A 21,014-nucleotide genomic window follows, 5' to 3' on the forward strand; every position below is an offset into this window, starting at 1 on the left:
CAAAAGCAAGATAAATTATGTGAAAAATAAACTAAAATAAAAAAGTAGTATTGGTAATAATATTGAAGGAAATACAAGCAGTACTGAAAAGTAATGAAAGTAATATGATAAACGCTAATAACGTGTATCAGAGCCCTGATACTCATCGGAGAGTCAGTGAAGTTGGTGTTCGTAACTCAGACAGTCTGAGTTTGTATTTTTACTGCAGGGACTTTGCTGCCATCTAGTGGTTAAAATTGAGATCGCACTGTTCAAAAGAAATGACACAGCAGCACTAGATTAAACATATCACTGCGCTCGAAAAAGTAGTTCAGGGGCTTTTCTGATAAACTTCCAGCACCTCTTTCAAAAACATCTTTATTAGATGAATTTTAAATAAATACACTAACAATAGATAATGATGCCTTATATAAACTGAAAAAGTGTTGGATAAAAGTAAAAAATAAAATAAAATAAGCGTATTAATTTGCTCAGTGAAGAGGCCTATAACTAAATTGGCGCTAGAAATCCCCCTCCTCCTCCTGACCGTGAACTCAACTCATTTGGAGTTTTCATGGAAGAGTGAGTCACAAAAAGTTTTCCTTCAAGTAAGTGTGTCTTAAAATCGATGTAACATATGTTTACATTGACATTTCAAGAGTAAATCTGGTTTCTTCACCAAGCTTAGACTTAATTGAAATAATGCCAGTCAGCCTTGTCGTAGCCATCATATCTGTAAACTAGTTAGCTTAAATTTGGCTAGCTAATTAGGCTAGCTCGCAGATCACTCTTAACAAGGGTAACTTAGTCAACATCAAGTTTAATCGACTGCACTTGCGTAACACTTAAAATTTAGCTATCATAGTTAGCAGATTTTTCTTTTACTTTAGTTCATTGCTATTAATATTGTGTAAAATGTGTTTTTTTTTTTTTTGTTTTTTTGTTTGTTTGTTTGTTTGTTTTATAATAGCTGTCCGAAAATGAAAGGTCGGGCACGATCTCGTGCCAGAGGCAGGGCTCCTTCTGAATTGAGCAAAGCACCTGGAGCGGTAAGAACAGTAACTTGCTGTAACATCCTGTAGGTATTTTATTCAGTGGAAGAAGTATGCAGACCCTTTACATAAGTGAAAGAACTAATGACACACTGTAAATACTCCTCTACAAATGAAAGCGCTGTATTCAAAATCTCACTCTATTTAATGTATCTCTATCTCTATATCTCTGTCTTTCGCTGTTATATCTGATGTTTTTGTTTTACTATTAGTGAAACAACTGATGCATGTTCCATTTCACTTCTGTAGTTTTAGTTGTTGTTTATTTCTACATACAGAGTATATTGGAACTAAATTGTGTTTCTTACAGCCCAAAGCAAAAGTGTACAAATGTAATGGATAACAAGACATCTTGCACACAGGAAAAGACAGTAATGTAAATGTGTAGTGGGCCACAAAATGGAGGGGCCACAAACCAAGAAAGAATAAATACTGTTTAGTTAGGTAAGCCATGTTTATTTTACTGAATGGACTCAATCTTGGTATATGGTATGTGTGCACCATGTGGATTTTTTACCAGCAGCCAGTATCCTAAGTTATAATTACCTGCACCTCATGCCATTTAAGATTTTCATATAACCTGAAGTGTATGCACTCCTAAGAAAATCTCAGATATTGTGAGCAAATATGGATAATTAATAGGGGTGTGTATCTCACTGACTGAGACGATTCGATACGTATCTCGATACATGTTCAATGATAAGAGGCCAACGATTCGGTTCGATACGATTCAGCTCTGTCACAATACAATACGATGCAATACAAGACAATGCAATGTGTTAGTCTTTACATTTTGATTCAGCTAATGCTACATTTGTAGAGTGCTGATAGTTTCACTAAATATAGTAACAGTAGAGACAGAGAGAAGGAGACATTACAGTGGTGTTTATATCTTATTATGAGTCTCATGTATAAATGAGATGAGATAAATGAGAAAATTTTAAACTATTTAAAATATCAGTACTTTTGCAGTAAGATAATGTGCTGCTCTGTTTCCTATGAAGAGTGCAGTGGTTTTGATCAGTGTGGTGGAACAGTGAAGTGTTACCTGCTCTCACATTGACATGACGTCTCTGTGAGTCAGTCTCGTGTCTCTGCTCTCTACTGTCCGACACGTTTTGCATAAATGATCTGCAGCAGCGTTTCTCATCTTTCTTATAAAACCTACACTTAAGCGTTATGAAAGTTTGGTGGTGCGACTTGGTACAGTGTCACGTGTGTCACTGTTTTCAGCGCCGTGTGTTTTAAGTAAATGAAGAGGAGACACAGGAGAGGGAGGAGGGAGCGCTTGTTTTGTGAGCGCGGCAGCAGGAGTCCAGCGAGAGCGGTGCAGGCAGAGACAGCGGGGGAGAGAAGATGGAGGAAAGTTAACAGTGGCAGCTCCCAGATGCCAAAATTAAATGTATGCGTATCCTAATGAGATGTATCGATACACTAATGCTGCATCGATTTGTTTCTGATTCATGTTCAGCTTTTTACCAATGCAGGGCTGTCTGAACCGATGCACTTGTATCTAAGACATTAAAGTCCGATGCATCGGACGCGTGAGTGAATCGTTACACCCCTAATAATTAAATATTCCATAGCTCTGATGTAACCAATTCTGATGTCACTATTACAATAAAAAGTAAGAATAGTTGACCCTTCAGATTTTAAGTTTTGACATAGGCAGCTCAGTTTGAATAGTGCCCTTGATAATATGTGTAATGATTGGCAAGATGCTGAAAATGTTTGAATGTATTCCCGCGTTTTTTCTTTCTTGAAGAGCCAGGCCCAAGAGCCTGAACCACCGGCTCCTCTACCCAAAGAGGGACAGCTGGTTGGTAGAGGGAGGCAGAAAGGTGCTCCAGGACCCTTTACTGAAGAAGGTAGAGTCAAACACAGAGTGATGATATATCAGTCATATTATAGTCAGTCTGGATTGTTTAAGTCTGCTTTTAGTGGACTAAATCTGTAGATTGTGATTAACGGCTTCAAGTGGTACTTAATACAGTATTTTTTCAGACACCATTTAACATTATCACTTAATGAATTGTGCTCAATTTTAAATTAGTTGCCAGGAACATCCCTAATCTCTAACGCACTCATCTTGTTTGTTTCGTTGACAAAATCTGTCACAGTTTTTGTCATCATAAATGACTTTATTTTGTCATTGACTCATTTTCACCAGTGAAAAAAATGTTCTTGATGAAAACCATGGAGTGGTGCAATTATGATTACAGTTTTCCAGTTTGGAGTAATCAGGACTTTAAAGTCTGCAAACTACTCTTTCTCTCATGCAGTGTATTAAGATAAAATTACAAATGTTTTACAGTTTCAGATTTTAATTATCATAACTGTTTGGGTACTCACAGCAAACATTGCCCAGCATTAACCAAAGTAAGTAACAATCTCCCAGATGCAGGCACGGCATTCAACAGCAGACACAGCAACGTGGGTTTGTTTTCCATCAGTGAAAACATTGACATCACATGGGACCTGATGCCATTTCAAATCACTGAGGGTTTCAATATAAAACTTGGTGAAATGACTTTTGGACTGTGAAGTCTGCAAACTACTCTAGCTTTCATACAGATTAGTCTGTTTTTAAGTCTGATCAAAGACACAAACTGGCCCTGACTGCCTTATTTGTTTCTGTTAGATGTTATGCAGATTTCAGCAGGCTTTAAGCAGGTTAAGGTGGCCGAAAGAGGTGGACGTCGCCGTGATATTCACGATGCAGGGATTAACACCAGGCAGGCTATGGTGCACGTGAAGGACTCAAAAACTGGTCTGTTATTATTTGAAATTGATGTATACCAACACATTCAGCAAATGTACATTTTGTAATTGGTGGAGAGGATTAGAGATGGCTCCGTCTAAAACTGTGTGTATACTTCCTCAGGAACGAGTGGTTCTCCCATTCAGTTGATTGCGAACTACTTTCGCATCCTGTCTCGCCCGCGGTGGGTTCTCTATCAGTATCATGTGGACTACGCGCCGTCGATGGAGTCTCGTCGTCTGAGATCTGCCCTCCTCTTCCAGCATGAGGAACTACTTGGCTCAGCGCGGTGCTTTGATGGAGCTGTGCTCTTTCTGACCCACAGACTGCACAGCAAGGTAATCTACTAAATCAAACATTTAGAATAACTAACAAGATGAAGACACACATTTAAACATCATGACTAATCTCACTGTTGGGCAGTTAGTAATGTTTTGTGACCATTTGAGTCCACAAGTCCCCAGAGTTGCTTGGACTCAACAAGATCAGAATGAACTCTGATCTTAAGGTTGAGATTTCCCTTATTGGAGTTCCCATGCTGTCACTAGCAAAGCTAAAATCATTGCCCATACAGCCAGTTCCTGTGTACCTTTCAAATCACAGATTATCACATTGTCAGAGTGGACATGTGATGCAAGTAATTCCTTCCTGAAGTTGCTAAGATATTTATTTTGCTCAGCCTGCCCCCTTTTCTTTACGAGACTATTAACTGCGCTTTGATTTGAAGGTTCAGTTGTAACTTCAGTGGGAGTGAAAGTGACATAGACAAATGTTGGTTTCCTTTCTTGTGCTGCAATGTGTAACCTTGTGTTTAGGAGACTGTGCTCTACAGCGAGACGAGAAGTGGAGAGAAAGTTGTGATAACGGTCACCCTGACCAATGAGATGCCTCCCACATCTCCAGTGTGCCTTCAGGTTTACAACATCATTTTGAAAAGGTAGATTTTCCAGATGTCATGTCTCTTTAGAAATAAGTAAGCAAGTGGCAAAAATATGTTGTGCATCAACCAAATTAACTGAGACTGAACTGAAACATAAAACGTGTTTGATGTTCAAATAGAAATAGATCATTACTGATAACAGACTTGCATATGGATACAGTTCACTACATCATTTTGGATCTCTACAGGATCTTGAGAATTCTCAATTTGCAGCAGATCGGACGCAACTACTACAACCCCAGAGATCCACTTGACATCCCACACCAAAGGTATATTCATTTGTCTCACTGTTGATTTTTTTTATACAGTTCTGTCATGTATGTATTAAGAGTTCTAAAATGTATTTTGAAAATGTGATCCTCCATGACTGCACAGTAAGCTTCTTCTCAAACAGGAAAGGTAATTACAACAGTCTGTTTATATTAACACAAGAGGACAAAATATTTTGAATGGACACAATTTTTAAAAAAATGTTTTCTCAGCTTATTACACTATTCTGTTCGATGTACACTCAGCATTGAATGTATTCACAGTTCAGAAAGGGCACAGTTTGTTCACGTTTTTTCCCAACCTGGTCCTAAAAGTGAAAAAGTATTTGCAAACATTTTTAGAACTGGGACTAAGTACAGTTAGTGTTTTTTTCTTTTTTTTGTTGTTGTTTGATTGTTTTATGTTTTTTGTGGATTTCTGTTCTTTTAATTAACTTTTCTCCTTGTTCTATAAATGTTTACTAGAGCTGCAGTGATTCATTGATTATTAATCAACTATTAAATTAATTGGCAACTGTTGTGATAATAGTTTTTTAGTCAATTTTAATTTTAAAAAATGGCCATTTCAGTTTCTTAAAAGTGAATATTTTCCAGTTTCTTTAGTCGTTTATGACAGTAAACTGAATATCTTTGGGACATCTCCTTTTGCTCTAGGAAATGATGATCAACATTTTTCACAGTTTATGGACCAATCACTTAATTGAGAAAATACTGGACAGAATAATTGATTGATTTAAATAGTCATGAGTTGTGGCCGCAATGAAATACTGTGTAAGAAATGGTCTGTGAAACTTGATGGTTTGTTTCACAATATATGATGAAAAGAATGACCTTTGAGTAATTTTCTTTTTTAAAGAGTTTTTCCAGTGGTTAAAACATTATTGTCCCAACAGACATGTTTAAATTCAATTTTTTTGTGATGGGAACTGATTTAAAATTGTTAGGTTTTAAATGAAAAATTGCACCTGTCTATCGTAGACTGACCATCTGGCCAGGCTACGCCACCACCATCTTGCGGTATGAGACGGCCATCATGCTGTGTACTGACGTGAGCCACAAGGTGCTGCGTAGTGAGACAGTCCTTGACTTTATGTACAACTTGAGGCAGCAATGTGGACAACATCGTTTTGCTGAGATCTGTACAAAGGAGCTCGTTGGACTCGTAGTACTCACCAAGTAGGATCAGCATTTCATACACATTCTTAGATTAATATACAGAAGTCTTTTATATTTGTAATTCTGGGCTTGGAAGTGATGTTTGTCAGTTCAGTTTCTAAGTACCTTTATGGAACTTTACCTGATACCTGTGCTCTTGTTACATCTCAATGTTGTAGGTACAACAACAGAACCTACAGGATTGATGATATTGCATGGGATCACTCTCCCATCAACACCTTCAAGAGGGGAGATGAGGACATCTCCTTCAAGAAATATTTCAAGGATGTAGGTGTCATTGTCCCAGTTTGACCAATACTTGTACTGTGTGCATAACTGACATCAACCTGAGTGACTCACACATAGAATAAATGTATAAACTTTGTATTGGCATATCCAGTATTAGGATTGAGCAGGGGGTGGGAATTGTTTTAGAGGTCTTAGTAATGAAATTATTCCCCCTCCTTAACATTTCAGGTGAATTCTTTAGGAATATTTAGGCTAAATGTAATAAGAACACGTAATTATAGACATAAATATTAACCTTATTTGTGGTCTTGTTAATACTTTTTATTCTAAGCAATACGGCCAGGAAGTCACTGATGACAACCAGGCGCTGCTGGTCAGCCATGTGAAGAAGTTGGGTCCTAGTGGACGTCCTCCTCCTGGTCCGGCCATGCTCGTCCCTGAGCTGTGCTACCTCACAGGTTACCTTCTTATTCTCCAGCATGTGACTTCATTCAGACTTAAAGAAAAGTCATAATTCCCCTAACGGAGAGTATGGTACTTTATGTCAGAAACAACATCATTCATGTCATTTAGGATGACAGAAGAAATGTTAACATTGACAAAAGATGATGGTGACTGAGGAAATTTGGGCTTGAAAATAACTTTTTCACTGCCTTCCCAAAACTATCTATCTGGATCCTGCAGTGAATTGCAGCAAAACCTTTTTGTCTTTTTGGATGTCATTGATGATAAACCATGACCAATGAAATTTGTCCAAGTCTAAATGAAAACTTGTTCTCTTTGACAGGCTTGACTGACAAGATGCGAGGAGACTTCAATGTCATGAAGGACTTGCACAACCACACCAGACTTTCCCCAGAGCAGAGACAGGACCGCCTCAACAGATTCATCTCAAGTATACAGACGTAGGTGACAAACAGTTTTTTACAAAGTTAATCAGTACGTGGAATGGACCAGTTGCACAGGAGACTTTTTGACACATCATACCAGAAAACTCAGGTGTGTAAATGATTTTTGCATTTTACTTAGTGGATGTCCTTCTATTGTGAATGCTGGTTCACTGTTTAACTTAATGGAACTGAGCTGTAAATACTGTCAAGTCCTCCTTTGTTTTTCCTGCTCTGACAAGTCAAAATGTCTGTTGTGCAACCGGTCCATTTGATCTGTGTGCTGTGTAGTTTCTTTTTCAGAAATACTGCAATCCCACATTTACATTAACTGTCTATTGTGGCGAGATCTCAGATAATGTAAGTGAGGGAGTCTAGACATTATAGAAATTCATGGGGAGCCTGCAGAATGTCTAATCAGTACAGCATAGATGTGATTGTAAGGTCTTTAAAATCCTTATTACTCTTTATTAGTTCATCTTTGACAGTGAAGTTGTAAACATTACATTTAAACATTGTTTAAATACTGTTATCTATTTTTTTTTTTTTTTTTTTGTCAATTCGTGGATACGTTGTTTTTCCTAGATGTTGTCATTAACTCTGTTCATATGCACAGAAGTTAAAATAACAACTTTTTCCTGTCAACCTCTTCAGGCAGTATAATCCAAGGCTTTGATTTAAATCCTAAAAATTATTTCATAGGAATGCTGACGCGCAGGCAGAGTTGGATAAATGGGGACTCAGCTTTGATGAGAGCCTCCTAGAGCTGACTGGCAGAGTCCTCCCACGGGAGAGGATTTTCCAGGGACCAAGATCGGTATAAAATGCTTGTGGTTACATAGTTTGCTTTTTTGAATTAATTGATTTGATTTATTTATATTATTTTAATTGAGAGATTAATATAATTTGTGTCACCTAGTTTGACTACAACCCCATGACAGCTGACTGGTCCAGAGAGATGCGTGGGTTGCCTCTGACCAGCGCACCAGCACTGAACAACTGGCTCGTATTTTACACCCGTCGCAATGGCAACGAAGCCCACTCCCTCATGATGACCCTCCAGAAAGTCGCAGCGCCACTTGAGGTCCGCATAAGGAGACCAGTCATGTGAGTTATGTCATAAAAACAATCCTTCAGTCAAAAACAAAGATTCTACACCACCCAAATTTCAGTGATTAAAAAAATGTAACAACTCCTAAATTGGCAGCTATTTTGATAACTGTTTAATCGTTTTGAGTTATTTTTAAAGACAAAATTTTAGCTTCTCAAATGTGAATATTTTATAATTTAGTCCTCTATGACAGTTGAACTAACACTTGTAAAACAGTTTAACTGAGCATTATAACCTTCATGTAGGGAGAATTTATTGCAAGGATTGTTATTGGACCACAGTAGTTTTAGCAACTGAGTTTATAAATGTATAACCTTTTTTTTACTTCCTTACTTAAAATATGTTAATATCTTTCAAATTTTGAATTTGTTAATGGAAGAATATCTTTCAGGATTTAGTAACCTTTGTGACCTTTTCATTAACTGAAGTAAATTATGGTTATGTTGATGGTTAAATTGCCCACCTTGACTGGTTATTTAATTTTATTACTGTACGCTGTGATTTTATTCAGGATTGAGTATGAGGATCATCAGGAGGCTCTCCTCAGAGCCCTGCGGCACAATGTTGGACCTCAAACAGATATGGTTGGTGCACACAAACATGGAGGTGACGGGTCACTGTAGAAATGTCACTGCTGCTCTGTGCTGTGACATTTCTTGTGAGCCACTGAAGTTAAATGTTCACATTGAAGCCCTGTTTACATGTTGAGTATGTGTAAGACCTTCCAGTCTTTTCTGTTTGTTAGGTGTTGGTGGTCATCCCCAGCAACAGGAAAGATAAGTATGACACCGTCAAGAAGTACCTCTGTCTGGACTGCGCCGTTCCCAGCCAGTGTGTGGTTGCCCGTACTATCAGCAAACCTCAGACACTCATGACTGTAGCTACCAAGATCATACTACAGATAGTCTGCAAGATGGGAGGAGAGCTCTGGAGTGTGGAAATCCCAGTAAGTCACATGCACACTAATTGATTTGTACAGTAAAGGAATTAAAAGTTAGGGTGTGTTGTGGGAAATCAAGTTGAGCAGTTCTTGAGTTAATTAAACTGTCAAATGTTTTGGAGCAGATAGAGAATGAAAAAAGTCCTAGCATACAAAATATATATATATATATATATATATTTTTTTTTTTTGTAACCTGCAAACAGTACTGATCACTGAACAGTGTATGGTTTTGTCAGGACAAAGACTGAGGTGAACTGGGGTCATGGGGGTCAAGGATTTTTTTTTAAATAGCTTCAGTACTATAATTGATGGATATTGTATGATTGTAAACACATTATTGAAGAAGCATTTATGCTTTACACATCCTTTTGTCTGTTTTATGAAGTAGGCTAAAATGATTACATTAAGCAAAAAAACCCAAACATTGGATTAATCATTTAAAATCATCATTAGTTGCAGCCCTATTTAACAATCCATGTAAAACTGAAACAGACTCAGAGTCCGCCTGTAGACGTCAGCTGCTGTCTACTAAGTCCTGCGAGGGGTAAAGTAGTTTAATGCCTCAGCTAATTAATCAGAAGACACAGGAAAAAAAACAACAAAAAAACAGCACTGCCGCAAGTCTATAACCACTGTAACTGCTTTTGGTATATTCTCCTTTATTCCCCCGTTAATCTTTGCCAAAATACCATTACAGCTCAGTGCACCCAACTTCAGTCTCTCAGGTTACTGTTGCACTCATACCTGTCCCTCATAAATAATGACAGGTAGGAACTAATTCATGTTCAGGCAAGGGGGACACGAAGAAACAATTCGCATACACAAATTATTCATTATCATTTATGGGTCTTTAACTAGTGTTTAAATTATACGTATACACATATAGTATTTAACAGTAAACTTAACTTTGCAAATCCATAACAATGTTGTGGAATTATTCCTATTGAAATATATAATGTAGACAGTGAGAAAAAGTGGTATCGGTGTGTCCCTAGTAAAAACAAGGAAGTTTCCAAAAATGGTAAAACTGATGAATGCTGTTTGTGACAGGAACATGACACTGCACTGCTAACTTGACCCACCTGTTTGTGCAGCTCAAACATCTGATGATTGTGGGCATCGACTGTTACCATGACACTACTTCCGGGAAAAGGTCCATTGGAGCCTTGGTGGCCAGCCTCAACCAGGGCATGACCAGGTTAGTTTCTATGACGGAGATGGGCATCTGTGAGTGATGCGGTAGCTTGGTCTACAGTTGGCGCTTTTTCATACACAGAGCTGGCCTGGCTCGACTTGGTTGGATTCGGCACATCAACCCAGCATGGCAGGGGTTTGCATTTCCATTACAACAGGCCTACCCACTTTAAGTTGTGTCTTTAACTGAAGACAAGTTGAGTGGCTTTAAAGCTGTGGATGAACCGTTCACATACGTCTCTGGTATAAACATGCTGTTTACTTAAATTCTTCACAATAAAAGTCCCCTCTTGTTTAGTTTAAACACTTTTATTATGAAGCAGTACATCAGGAGTTTCATCAGGAGTAACAGACATGACTCTGACACAGCTGAAAGCAAATATGAAACAGTAAAATAAAGCAGATACCTTTTAAGCCCAAACACACAGAGGAACGGGGGGGGTGCAGAAGGCTCATCATTGGTTGGCCGCAGCTGGTGAGATGTCACTGCAGCCCGTTTGGGGGCAGGTTGGGCTGGCTTTGGCCCAACTCCAGAGTAGGTCCACTTGGGTGCGGCTCGGCACGCTGAAAGTTTTAATAGAAATGCAACTGTACCGTTCGGCTCAGCGTGGCCAAAAGTGCCAGTGGAAAAAGGCCTGAGTGTGAATTGATTTGTGTTTGACGTGTGCACTGGTCTTTACAGAAGTTGTTTTGATCGACTCAAAGTCTTTGATTTAGTGCTATAGTACAAACGATAAGATGTATGATGTTCGCCATTTCTTTGCCAAGGTGGTTCTCGAAGTGTGTGCTGCAGCACAAAGGTCAGGAAATCATGGACGGACTGAAGATGGCCTTGAGTGGCAAGTTGCTTTCCTTAATTTGTTAAACTTCTTTTCTGTTTTAACATACATATTGATCCTCTGTCAACAATGTCCACATAACTGTCATAACTTTTTTTTCCAGCTGCCCTGAGGGACTATCTGAAGATCAACCAGTGCCTGCCTTCTCGCATCATTGTGTACCGAGACGGCGTGGGAGACGGACAGCTGCACAGCGTGGTCAACTATGAGATTTCCCAGATCATCGACACCATCGCGTCCATGGGGCAGAACTATGTGTGAGTTTTTCATGTCTAAAGTTTTCAGCTTTAAAAGTCCCTCTCAGAAAACTTCTGCACTTAGTACCGAGGTTTCTGTGGGTCCTTATAAGGTCTGAAATCCAGTAATCTGAATTTTAGGTCTTGAAATATCTTAAATATAAGTTGTTGTTTTATTTTTAAAAAAATTATTTAAAAATTATTGAATGATAAAGTTAATATATTCAGAAGAGAACCAGAATTGAGTATTTTTATAACAGTAACTAGAGGATCAACGGTAAGATTTACAATAGCATCATATTCCTGACATCAAAACTACTGATCGATGTTTAGAAATAATGAAGACTGACATCAGTCAGTCATATTTATCCTGTCCTCTGTCCCCCTCCTTGTGATGCTGATGACTGCCTGCAGAGAGAGGAGGGGCTCTTTGTCTCATCCAGCAGCAAGTTTACAACCGTTTGATTAATTTTAACATACCTGACTAACTAAGTTAAACATTTAGACGACATCCAGACAACTTTGGTTTCAGCTCGTTTCAGTTTGCTGAGCTAATGTGCTGTGCTTGTGTAAAACACAGACTGGCCAGAGCAGATTAACATCTCTCTCTTTACATGTTTACAAGTTTGTGCTTGTTAGTCAGATTTATTGATAAAGCATTGGCTTTTTACGCTCAATGGTTTTATTGCGGTTAGTATAGTTGTCCAGATTTAAACGAAGTCTCGAGGCAATTAATTTGCCTGTAAATTTCCAGTTTTTGATGGAACTTGTCAATCTGCTTGCTGTAGGCCCAAGCTGAGTGTGGTGGTGGTGAAGAAGCGCATCAGTGCCAGGATCTTGGCCCTCATCAGCGGCAAGGTGTCCAACCCTCCCCCTGGCACCGTCATTGATTCAGAGATCACCCGTCCAGAGTGGTACGTTTGGTTCTTTTCTTCTTCAGCTGTTCCTGCATCTTTTAATTTACTGATTTAAAAGTAGTGGTGGTTAACTGCTGTAACTCTTGTTTTCCAGGTATGACTTCTACGTTGTGAGCCAGGCTGTCCGCTTTGGATGCGTCGCCCCAACCCACTACAACGTTGTCTACGACACCAGTGGACTGAAGCCTGATCACATGCAGCGACTCACCTACAAACTCTGCCACATGTACTACAACTGGCAGGTAGGCTGGCTTTGAAATCACTGTGTTTAAAAAGTTTGTTTCATTCTGGACGTCCAAGCTCATACAGTTTCTCCACATCTGGAGAAATTTTGAGTCAAACTTTTAACCTCATCACTGCACTGCACGTTTTTCAGTACTGGAGTGTAGGGCTGCACAACTATGGTTATAAAGATCATCACAGTTTTCATCTAATATATAGATTCTTATTATTTAAAATGATTGATTCTTGGAGGTAAATATTTTTATTGCACTTTAACCAAGGAGACTGATTATGGAATTTATTTTCTCTGTTTGTGCTTCAGGGGATCGTCCGAGTGCCCGCTCCCTGCCAGTACGCCCACAAGTTGGCTTTCCTTGTGGGTGAGAGCCTCCACAAGGAGCCCAATATGCAACTGGACGACATGCTCTTCTACCTGTAAGGATAAAAATATGAGCCATGTGCTCGCTTCTGCCTCTTGAGTTGTGAAGAAATGCGTCTCTGTCTTTGTTAGAAAAGAAAAGTTCTCTTTAGTTTAAATGAATATAAGCAACTTAAGTTTTGACGATGCAATGAAGAATTTATGTTTGTAGCATCAGATTGAACGAGACAGTCCTGTGCATAGAATTAAGAAGTTTGAATTGTCACTTCAAGTCTTTGCATTAGATGTTAATATATAATACCGAAGTCAAAAGCGAGTGCATACATGCTAAAATGATGAATATGCACCGTTTATGTTGTGTTAGAGTAAAAATGTTTGTGTTCTAATAAACATGTTTGTATTAGCATGTAATCTCTGGTGTTTTGAGTCAAATTACACATGCAAACATTACAAAATATCAAATTTATTTAGATTTTTTTTTAGAAAAGATTGCACATGCACACCCACACAATAATTTGTAACCATCAATATAGGCTGATAATTCTTATCATAAAGCTAGCACACAATTGCAGACTTTTAAAACAATATGGTCTTCAAGACACCATGGGGAAAGCTTGCACTGTTTGATTATAAAGTTAAATGTACAAAAAAGGCAGTTTGAAAATCAAGTATAAACATTTAAAAACAATTTTACAAATGGACAAAGTACAAAAAGAGCAACAGTCACTCAAAATGAATAGAAGCAAATGTCTGACGACATGGTCCAGAAATAGGAAAAAGATGTACATCGGTTTACCGTAGGTTAACATGGCTGTTGGCCGAGAATTGTACAGAAAGTATTACAGAATGTTTTGCATACATTCTTTTTTGGCAGTTTCAGTTCAACTCTTGTGTGTAGAAAAAATAGGCTTAGCTTTTTGAAATACATGAGGATGAGATGGAGAACAGAAAACAGGTGGTGTGAGGAAATAAAGGTGGACTGTTTCATTTCACGCACAAAGACGGACATCTGCACAATCCTTTTGGGCAGCTTTGAAAATACATTGGCTTTCAATTCATCATACATTCACTACTCTACATTAAGGTGTAGATATATAGATATTGATATACAGTACTTGTATCCTGCACCAACATGACTCGGGACACACTGAACAGGCATCGATGACAGATTGGCTTGAATAAACATATTTCAGATCTAATAGATTTTGGGTTAGACGGGTAGAGGGGGCAGCGTAGAGGTAGCCTTGTGTCTCACCGGTAACTACTGTGAAAACAGTCAAACCTTTAGTCTTCTAGTGAAGCCCAAAAGTGTTGCATGTTATGAATCAAACGCAGTACAATAACAGGACTTCATTTGCTGATGCTATATCACACATAAACTACTTCTATTTGTTTTTTAATCTGTTCGTGTAGTATTGTTTGTAGAGTAGTCATAGTTTTAAATCAGATGTGCATCAGTGTGGCATCAAAAACAGTGAAATAAAAATAAAGTGCCTTCATTTACTTCGAGAATTTTTGCCCTTTTGATCTTTTTCATTCTTTTTTTCTAAGGAGTCATTTTTGGGCTCAACTATGGATGATGGACAGGTCAACACAGGAGTCTTGGACGGTTTCATGTAAGCTCTGGTCCTATGGAGATCACGACAGTCACACAATACCCTGCACATCACAAGTCAGGATTAACATCTGCAAACTGTTTCATGAAGTGAGAACAAAAAACGAAGAGTAGGCATGGAACTGCACGCTCTACTGGACAAAGTACTAACCATTGTGCGATTATAAGGCAAATACATGGAGGTTGGATCTACTAGGCATTTCCATTCAGGCTGATTTTACTGCAGAGACCCTGTCGTAGGTACAGTATGTGCTTGTTTTGTAGGTGTCTGACATGTTTGTGGGGTGGGAAACGGCAGAAAGAGTGGGAGTTAATTCTGCTGATTTGTCACAGTAAGTCAGCCACGCTGTATTTAAAGTACTGCATGCTCCAGGTTCCATACTGAGCCCATCACATGATTGCATGCACTCTCAAGGGGATCAGGAGGGAATGTGCTGAAGTAAAGCATGCAAACCTCTCGTACAATTTATGCGACTGGCTGTTTTCAAGTGGAGGCCCCTCCAAGTCCATCTTTATCTTCAGATTCAAAATGGACTCCCAAGTTTGTTTTCTTTAACTAAACCCTCTGTGTTTTGTGAATGACATTCTGATTTCTGTACACAGAGACACTGGTCGGACTCGTAATGACGTAGTGCATTATCAGACTCGACCGAGTGCAAAATGGAGAATGCCCCAGGCTCTGTCTCTGTCTACAGCAACAACTTCACCAGCTTTTGACTTCTTGGAGGTAAGATACTCAATACTACATCGGCCGACACCAGGAGGTCTCGGGTCCATAATATGAAATGTGTTATTGAAAATATGTAGTTGATACTGTTAACAAAATACAAATATTCTAGTATACAACAGATGTACAAGAATAAAGCATTTGCTAAGCTCACAAATGCCACCTGTCCACTGTGTTATATTTTGATTTTTCTTTTTTTTTTTTTAAACACTACAAGAAAGTGGATGACACTCTCCAAGAAATTATTTTACAGCGCCAAGTCTTTGCAATAGTTTCTTCCCTTTGGAGAGCAGTCCCTTTTTCTTTTTGGAGGAGTACATGTCCAGTGGGGCCCTGATGGGACTGCCGGGCCCCACGGTGGCAGGGCCAGAGCCAGGGACGTGTGGACGCACTGTGGGAGAGGCTGCTCTTCTGGGCGGACCCGATTTGTCCAATGGAACCTAATGGGAGACCCGTAAGGGACAGTTGAGGGTGTTAAAAAGCCAGCCGTCTCTCACACCTCAGTCACTACTCCCCTGCTTCTCTTTTAAAAGTCTTTTCTGTCTCAGCAGGGTCTGAAGTCTACCTCCCTGGCTGGATGTTGTCCTGTGCACTCACCCCACCCACCTCCTCTCCCTCCCCCTCTGTCAGGTAGAAACAGTTTTTTCTTTTTCTTTTTTATCAAGCTGCTATGAATACGCTACAACAACACAGAATTTGAGCATGACATTGACTAACTTCCACATCAATGTAAAGGTGACAACATTTCCCAACAATGAATATCAAAGGCAGGGCAGTTTCTCTCACATTAAACAGATACATTTGCATTTTGGGACAAGTGGGACATATTTATCACATTCACTTTCCTTCCCCTCATAAATATATATATATAGATATTTACTGATACAACTGGGTTACAGAGAAACTACTGTCACTATTCCTTTTCTGTAATCATGAGCTAAAAGGCTCCTTTTAAATTGCACTTTGGGAAGACAGATGGTTAAAGATTCCATTTATACAAGGCTATAGTTTAATATATATACAGTATGTTTGAGTATAATTTTAACACCAGAATACGTAAACTATCAACATCATTCTGCTGCATTTGGTATTTTATTAAACTGAATTTAAAGCGACACTATGCAACTTTTGAGAGGACATTTTTCCACTTACAAATGACAAGTTAAATTATTCCGAAATTAAATGCACCCTTGCTCAAGTCAATACTATTTCAGGGCTTTACTGCTCCAGCCTTAAGCCTGTATTATACTTTCCACCTGCACAAGGGTCAGTGTGACGTAAACTTCATCCTCCAAGTGGACTCCAGAAAGTAGTGTAAACAAAACTAATAGGTGTCCATGTTTTGGAGTGTAATACAGCCCTTACTTGGTCTGATATAAATGGTAGTTTTTGGTTGCTAATGTTAGCAGACTGTGTGAATATTATGCACATTACTGAGTGCTTGATTTTTACGACATTGACCACTTTTCGATTTTCTTAACAACTGTTCATCCAATTAATTTCACACTTGGCTGGTGTATTGCTGAAGAATTTGTGGGATTTGGTACAATTTGGCCAGATGGGGGCGCTTAAACAACAAACTTTACATTTTGGCCTCTCAACTTTCTAACAGCAAGTCTCAAACCAACATTTTAGCATTTTCTGTCCTCTGGATCTATCCATATCCATCGACTGTATGCAATTTTGTCTGTTTTTTGCTACTCAGCCTACAAATTTTGAAACCTTGTCCTTTGGCCCTTAAAGTTTGCTCAATGTTGTGGGCAGGGTGTATATTACAAAAAATGTCATATCTCCTTAACATTTTGTGCTATTGCAACCACACTGGGTGTTTATATGATATCTGATAACCACAACAAATTTGGGGCCATTTGGCCAATGGATGGCATAGAAGCATAATCTAAGTATTAAGAAAGGATAATCTCTCGAGAGCCTTTCATCTGATCGACGTCACACTTGGTGAGTGTATTGCTGAAGACCCAAGAGAGTGCAGTGTTCAGTGACAAGTCAATCATATGAGCCGTTCTCAACAATGCCACAAGCAGCACTTCCTGGCACCATGCTAACAGACCGCTTAGAATGGCCACGCCCAAGTTTTAATTAAAAGCTAAAAAGCAGTGTAGTGATAACTGTGATTGGTAGTGACAGCCGTTCAGCAAATGTTGCATAGTCTCACTTTAAATCAGAAACTGTTAGTTGGCAATCGAATTGATGGTTCATCTTGGTTCACAAAATTAGCCCTGATTTGAAAACCAAAATGATCACTGATTTGATCAAAATGGAGTGTTTTTACATTTCATAAATGTATTTGTTATTCTTTGCATACAAGAAAAAGGTTTCCAAATTTGGCTCGAGCAAAAAGCCAACTTGCATTAGAACTGTGAAACCAAATGAACGTTGTTTTAAAAAAAGGTTTTATGCTTTTCTTTGGGTTTTTGCATAGAATTGGTGCATTTTCTGGATTTATTTCTAGGGCGCAGCATGTCACACTGCACTAAATGTTAGTACCATTCATTTGAACTGAACTTATTGATAATTGAGGGCAATTGTACAACTATGGCCTTTTAGCTTACCATGAATTACAGCAGGAGACTTATTGCAGGAGACGGACATTGTCATGTACAACACTCAGAGAAACAACTGAAGATACCATACTTCTTGTCTAATGCATTGGCTAGGGTGACTACCTCCTACCAACAGACAGTGTTTTGGTGAAACAAAGAAGATTCCTAAAACAGCAGCACTACAGGAATGTCATATAAAGTATACATGTTGCATACCAGAAACTAAGGGTACCCATGTCATCTGCATTAGACGAAGGGAGCGTAATCTTGGTATCCTCAGTTGCTCACTTACGTGACGGAAACAGAGCCTTTAAGGTGTGAAATGAACACTCTTCTTCTGTTTTGCCAAGCGGGTGAGGAAAAGAAATAAAAAAATATGGTGATGGCATTTCAATAGTTTGCACTATGACAATGGTAAATCAGAACACAAGGAAAGAAATATCTGATGACACCTATTAATATTTCAACAATTGCATTATTTGTTAAACACAAAAATAACATCACATATTTACATTTAATAAATAATTACTTCTGAAATTATTCTCTGATGGCAACATAGGCTAAGTGACCTTTTGCGTGCTACTTTACAAGAAAGCAATATACAAAACAAGGCGTTCAGGAGCAGATACAAAAGTTCTACTACACTAGACTTAATCTTCTTTATATAAAATGTTCAAGAATTCATGCATCTGGACTATTAGAACATGCTGAGCTACAGACTACATAGTTCATCTTTCAGTACAACAAAACTATTTACTCTATTAGAAATTATTTGAGATCAAACACAGAATATATTCATAAAGCATCTGTTAGAATGCTAAATATGCATGTGCAAAAAGTGTTAACTGCTGTTGTTTTTCAAGACATGACAGAACAAGTAAAAAGTCACAGGAGCTTCATCCCCTCCCTCTGTTTTACTCTCATTGAGAATGCTTTATGAATACAATATATCCATGTATTATACAATGCAGAACTTCCCCCCTGTTCACAGCAGTAAACATGAAAAATAAAAGTACCTCTGTCAAGTATTAGTCTTAAAGTTTTATTTTTTCATAGATCTTAGACATCTATTTATTTATTTACAGTGTTTAATGCTCCAAAGTCAGAAATCCCATTGTACTTCAATGAGACACACACACGCACAGACACGAAACTAAAGGAGATAGAGGGAACTGAAAAAGAGTAAATGGATGACAGAGGGCTAGTACTGCGAAGGAGCATGTACCCTTTTGGTCTTTATCCGTGCTGGAGTGTCCTGGGCGTAACGAGATGGTGAGTCAGTGAGAAAAACCTCTACATCATCAGGCACTTCTTCTAGAAAGTTGGAAGGAACTAGTCCCTTGTGTCCATTGAGCTCGCCCTGCGGGGGACACAAGGACAGTGAGACACGCTCTGCTGTGTTCAACTTTAAAGAAAAAGTTCACCTTAAAATCAGTGATATGTATTTTTCCTCAGGCGTGTAGTGCTGTTTATCCATCTGGACAGTTTTAGTGTGAGGTGCAGAGTTTTGGAGAGATTGGTTGTAGGGATATCTGGCTCCTCTCTTATATAATGTGACTAAATGGTCCTCTGCTTGTGGTGCTCAAAGTGTCCTTTAGCAAAAACAGTAATTTTACCTAATCTGTTAGTTAGTTATTAACTTCAGTTTCCAGTTAGAAAAGCTTGTCTGACATCAAGGTAAAGCTGTGTTTTTTTTTGTTTGTTTTTTTTTATTCTTTTGGGTGTCTAAAATATTTTTTGCTGCTGACCCTGTCCACAGCAGGACATTTCTTAGTTTCCTTCACCAGTGCTCCTGCTGCTTCTCCAATCTGGGGACATTTCGACTGTCATCCTCTGCAGATAGTGTAGTGAATATGGATAAATACCTCATACAACCCAACTTAAAAAAAAAAAACTGCGCTATCCCTCTAAGCAGACCTTATTTCAGGTGCAAAATGCTAACTCATTTCTGACTTTAAAGACTCATTTCTGTAGCAGTCGTCTTCTCCTCCTTTTTTATGAGGACAAGTTTGTACCTGTGTCTTTTTTTTTAATCAAAGAAACATTCTCTCTTAAAAGCATTTGCTCATTTTTTGTACTGATAATACAACAGGAAGATATTCATGTCCAAGTTCTGGAACTAAAATTTTGTATATATTTATATATGTTTCTTTTTTTTTTTTACTTCCAGGACCTTGGATGCCTGAGAGGAATCTTCCCACTTCACTACTCTGTGAAGAAGTTTGCAGTCAGAAAAAAAAGTTTAGTACTCACATAGTAAAAGCCGTCTTCATCGATTTCACCAAAAACTGTGATGACGTCACCGGCACAGAAAGTCAGCTCAGCCTGTCAGAGAAGAAAGAGCCTTGAGAAACATTTGAGCTGTTGTACTTTACATGTCGTTGACAGCAGTTTAAGTGTGCCGAAGACTTTCCATCACATCAAATCTACTGGGGTTTGATGAGTTTGAAATGCTGTGCTTCCTTCTCCAAATCAATGTGATGCATCTTAAACACGAGTGTCAATTCAGTCTCGGCAGACAGACTGTTGCAACTGTAAATGCATCAAACGTTGGAACTTTGAAGACAGGACTGCAACACACTGGGCACATCTCTCCTACGGGACTCTCGAGAACACACAAACCAAACAGAGCGCATGTACAGTATGTAGGAGACAGGTCGACACAGAAGACCAAACCGAGGAGGGGAGATGCTGGCTCAGGCAATGCATGAGGGGCTGTACAGTGTTCATGACCACCAGGGTACAGAGGGCCGCGGCCCGTCATCTGAAGCCCACCACCTCCTCGTTTGCACTCCAACAAACGGGGGAGGAAACACACACAGAGCAGACAGTACTGTACCCTCCTCACCCTCACTCACCTCCTCGTTCAGTCTGTTGCCCTCATACTGTGTCGGTGGCAGTGCCAATAGAAAGGTGAGAGTAAGTGAACGGGGGGAGGGGCAAAAAAAAAAAACAGCACGGGAAAGTAATTCAATCTT

General features: G+C 38.9%; 2 protein-coding genes across 2 annotated transcripts in view; one reads left to right on the forward strand and one right to left on the reverse strand.

Moving 5' to 3' along the window:
• Positions 1 to 538: 538 nt before the first annotated feature.
• On the forward strand, positions 539 to 13,544 carry LOC146319838 (piwi-like protein 1). Its single transcript, XM_084727908.1, has 21 exons — positions 539 to 587; positions 950 to 1,028; positions 2,797 to 2,899; positions 3,673 to 3,801; positions 3,916 to 4,130; positions 4,608 to 4,729; positions 4,921 to 5,001; positions 5,980 to 6,177; positions 6,336 to 6,444; positions 6,737 to 6,863; positions 7,193 to 7,310; positions 7,995 to 8,109; positions 8,212 to 8,399; positions 8,915 to 8,987; positions 9,149 to 9,349; positions 10,441 to 10,544; positions 11,309 to 11,379; positions 11,483 to 11,636; positions 12,404 to 12,529; positions 12,627 to 12,774; positions 13,077 to 13,544. The coding sequence occupies exons 2-21, from the start codon at positions 960 to 962 to the stop codon at positions 13,191 to 13,193; spliced, it is 2,568 nt and encodes an 855-aa protein (XP_084584034.1). The 5' UTR covers positions 539 to 587; positions 950 to 959; the 3' UTR covers positions 13,194 to 13,544.
• Positions 13,545 to 13,580: 36 nt separating this feature from the next.
• The window catches only part of rimbp2b (RIMS binding protein 2b), a 137,041-nt gene continuing 129,607 nt past the window's right edge, over positions 13,581 to 21,014 (reverse strand). Inside the window, exons 28-31 of the mRNA XM_084727907.1 lie at positions 20,895 to 20,921; positions 20,290 to 20,361; positions 19,262 to 19,396; positions 13,581 to 15,915 (exon numbers count right to left, since the gene is read on the reverse strand). Coding sequence (XP_084584033.1) covers positions 15,718 to 15,915; positions 19,262 to 19,396; positions 20,290 to 20,361; positions 20,895 to 20,921 — 432 coding nt within the window. The 3' untranslated portion in view covers positions 13,581 to 15,717. The remainder of the gene's footprint in view (positions 15,916 to 19,261; positions 19,397 to 20,289; positions 20,362 to 20,894; positions 20,922 to 21,014) is intronic.

Source organism: Lutjanus erythropterus, chromosome 10 (genome assembly GCF_056507025.1).
Source record: "Lutjanus erythropterus isolate fLutEry1 chromosome 10, fLutEry1.hap2, whole genome shotgun sequence".
Classification (NCBI taxonomy): domain Eukaryota; kingdom Metazoa; phylum Chordata; class Actinopteri; order Lutjaniformes; family Lutjanidae; genus Lutjanus; species Lutjanus erythropterus.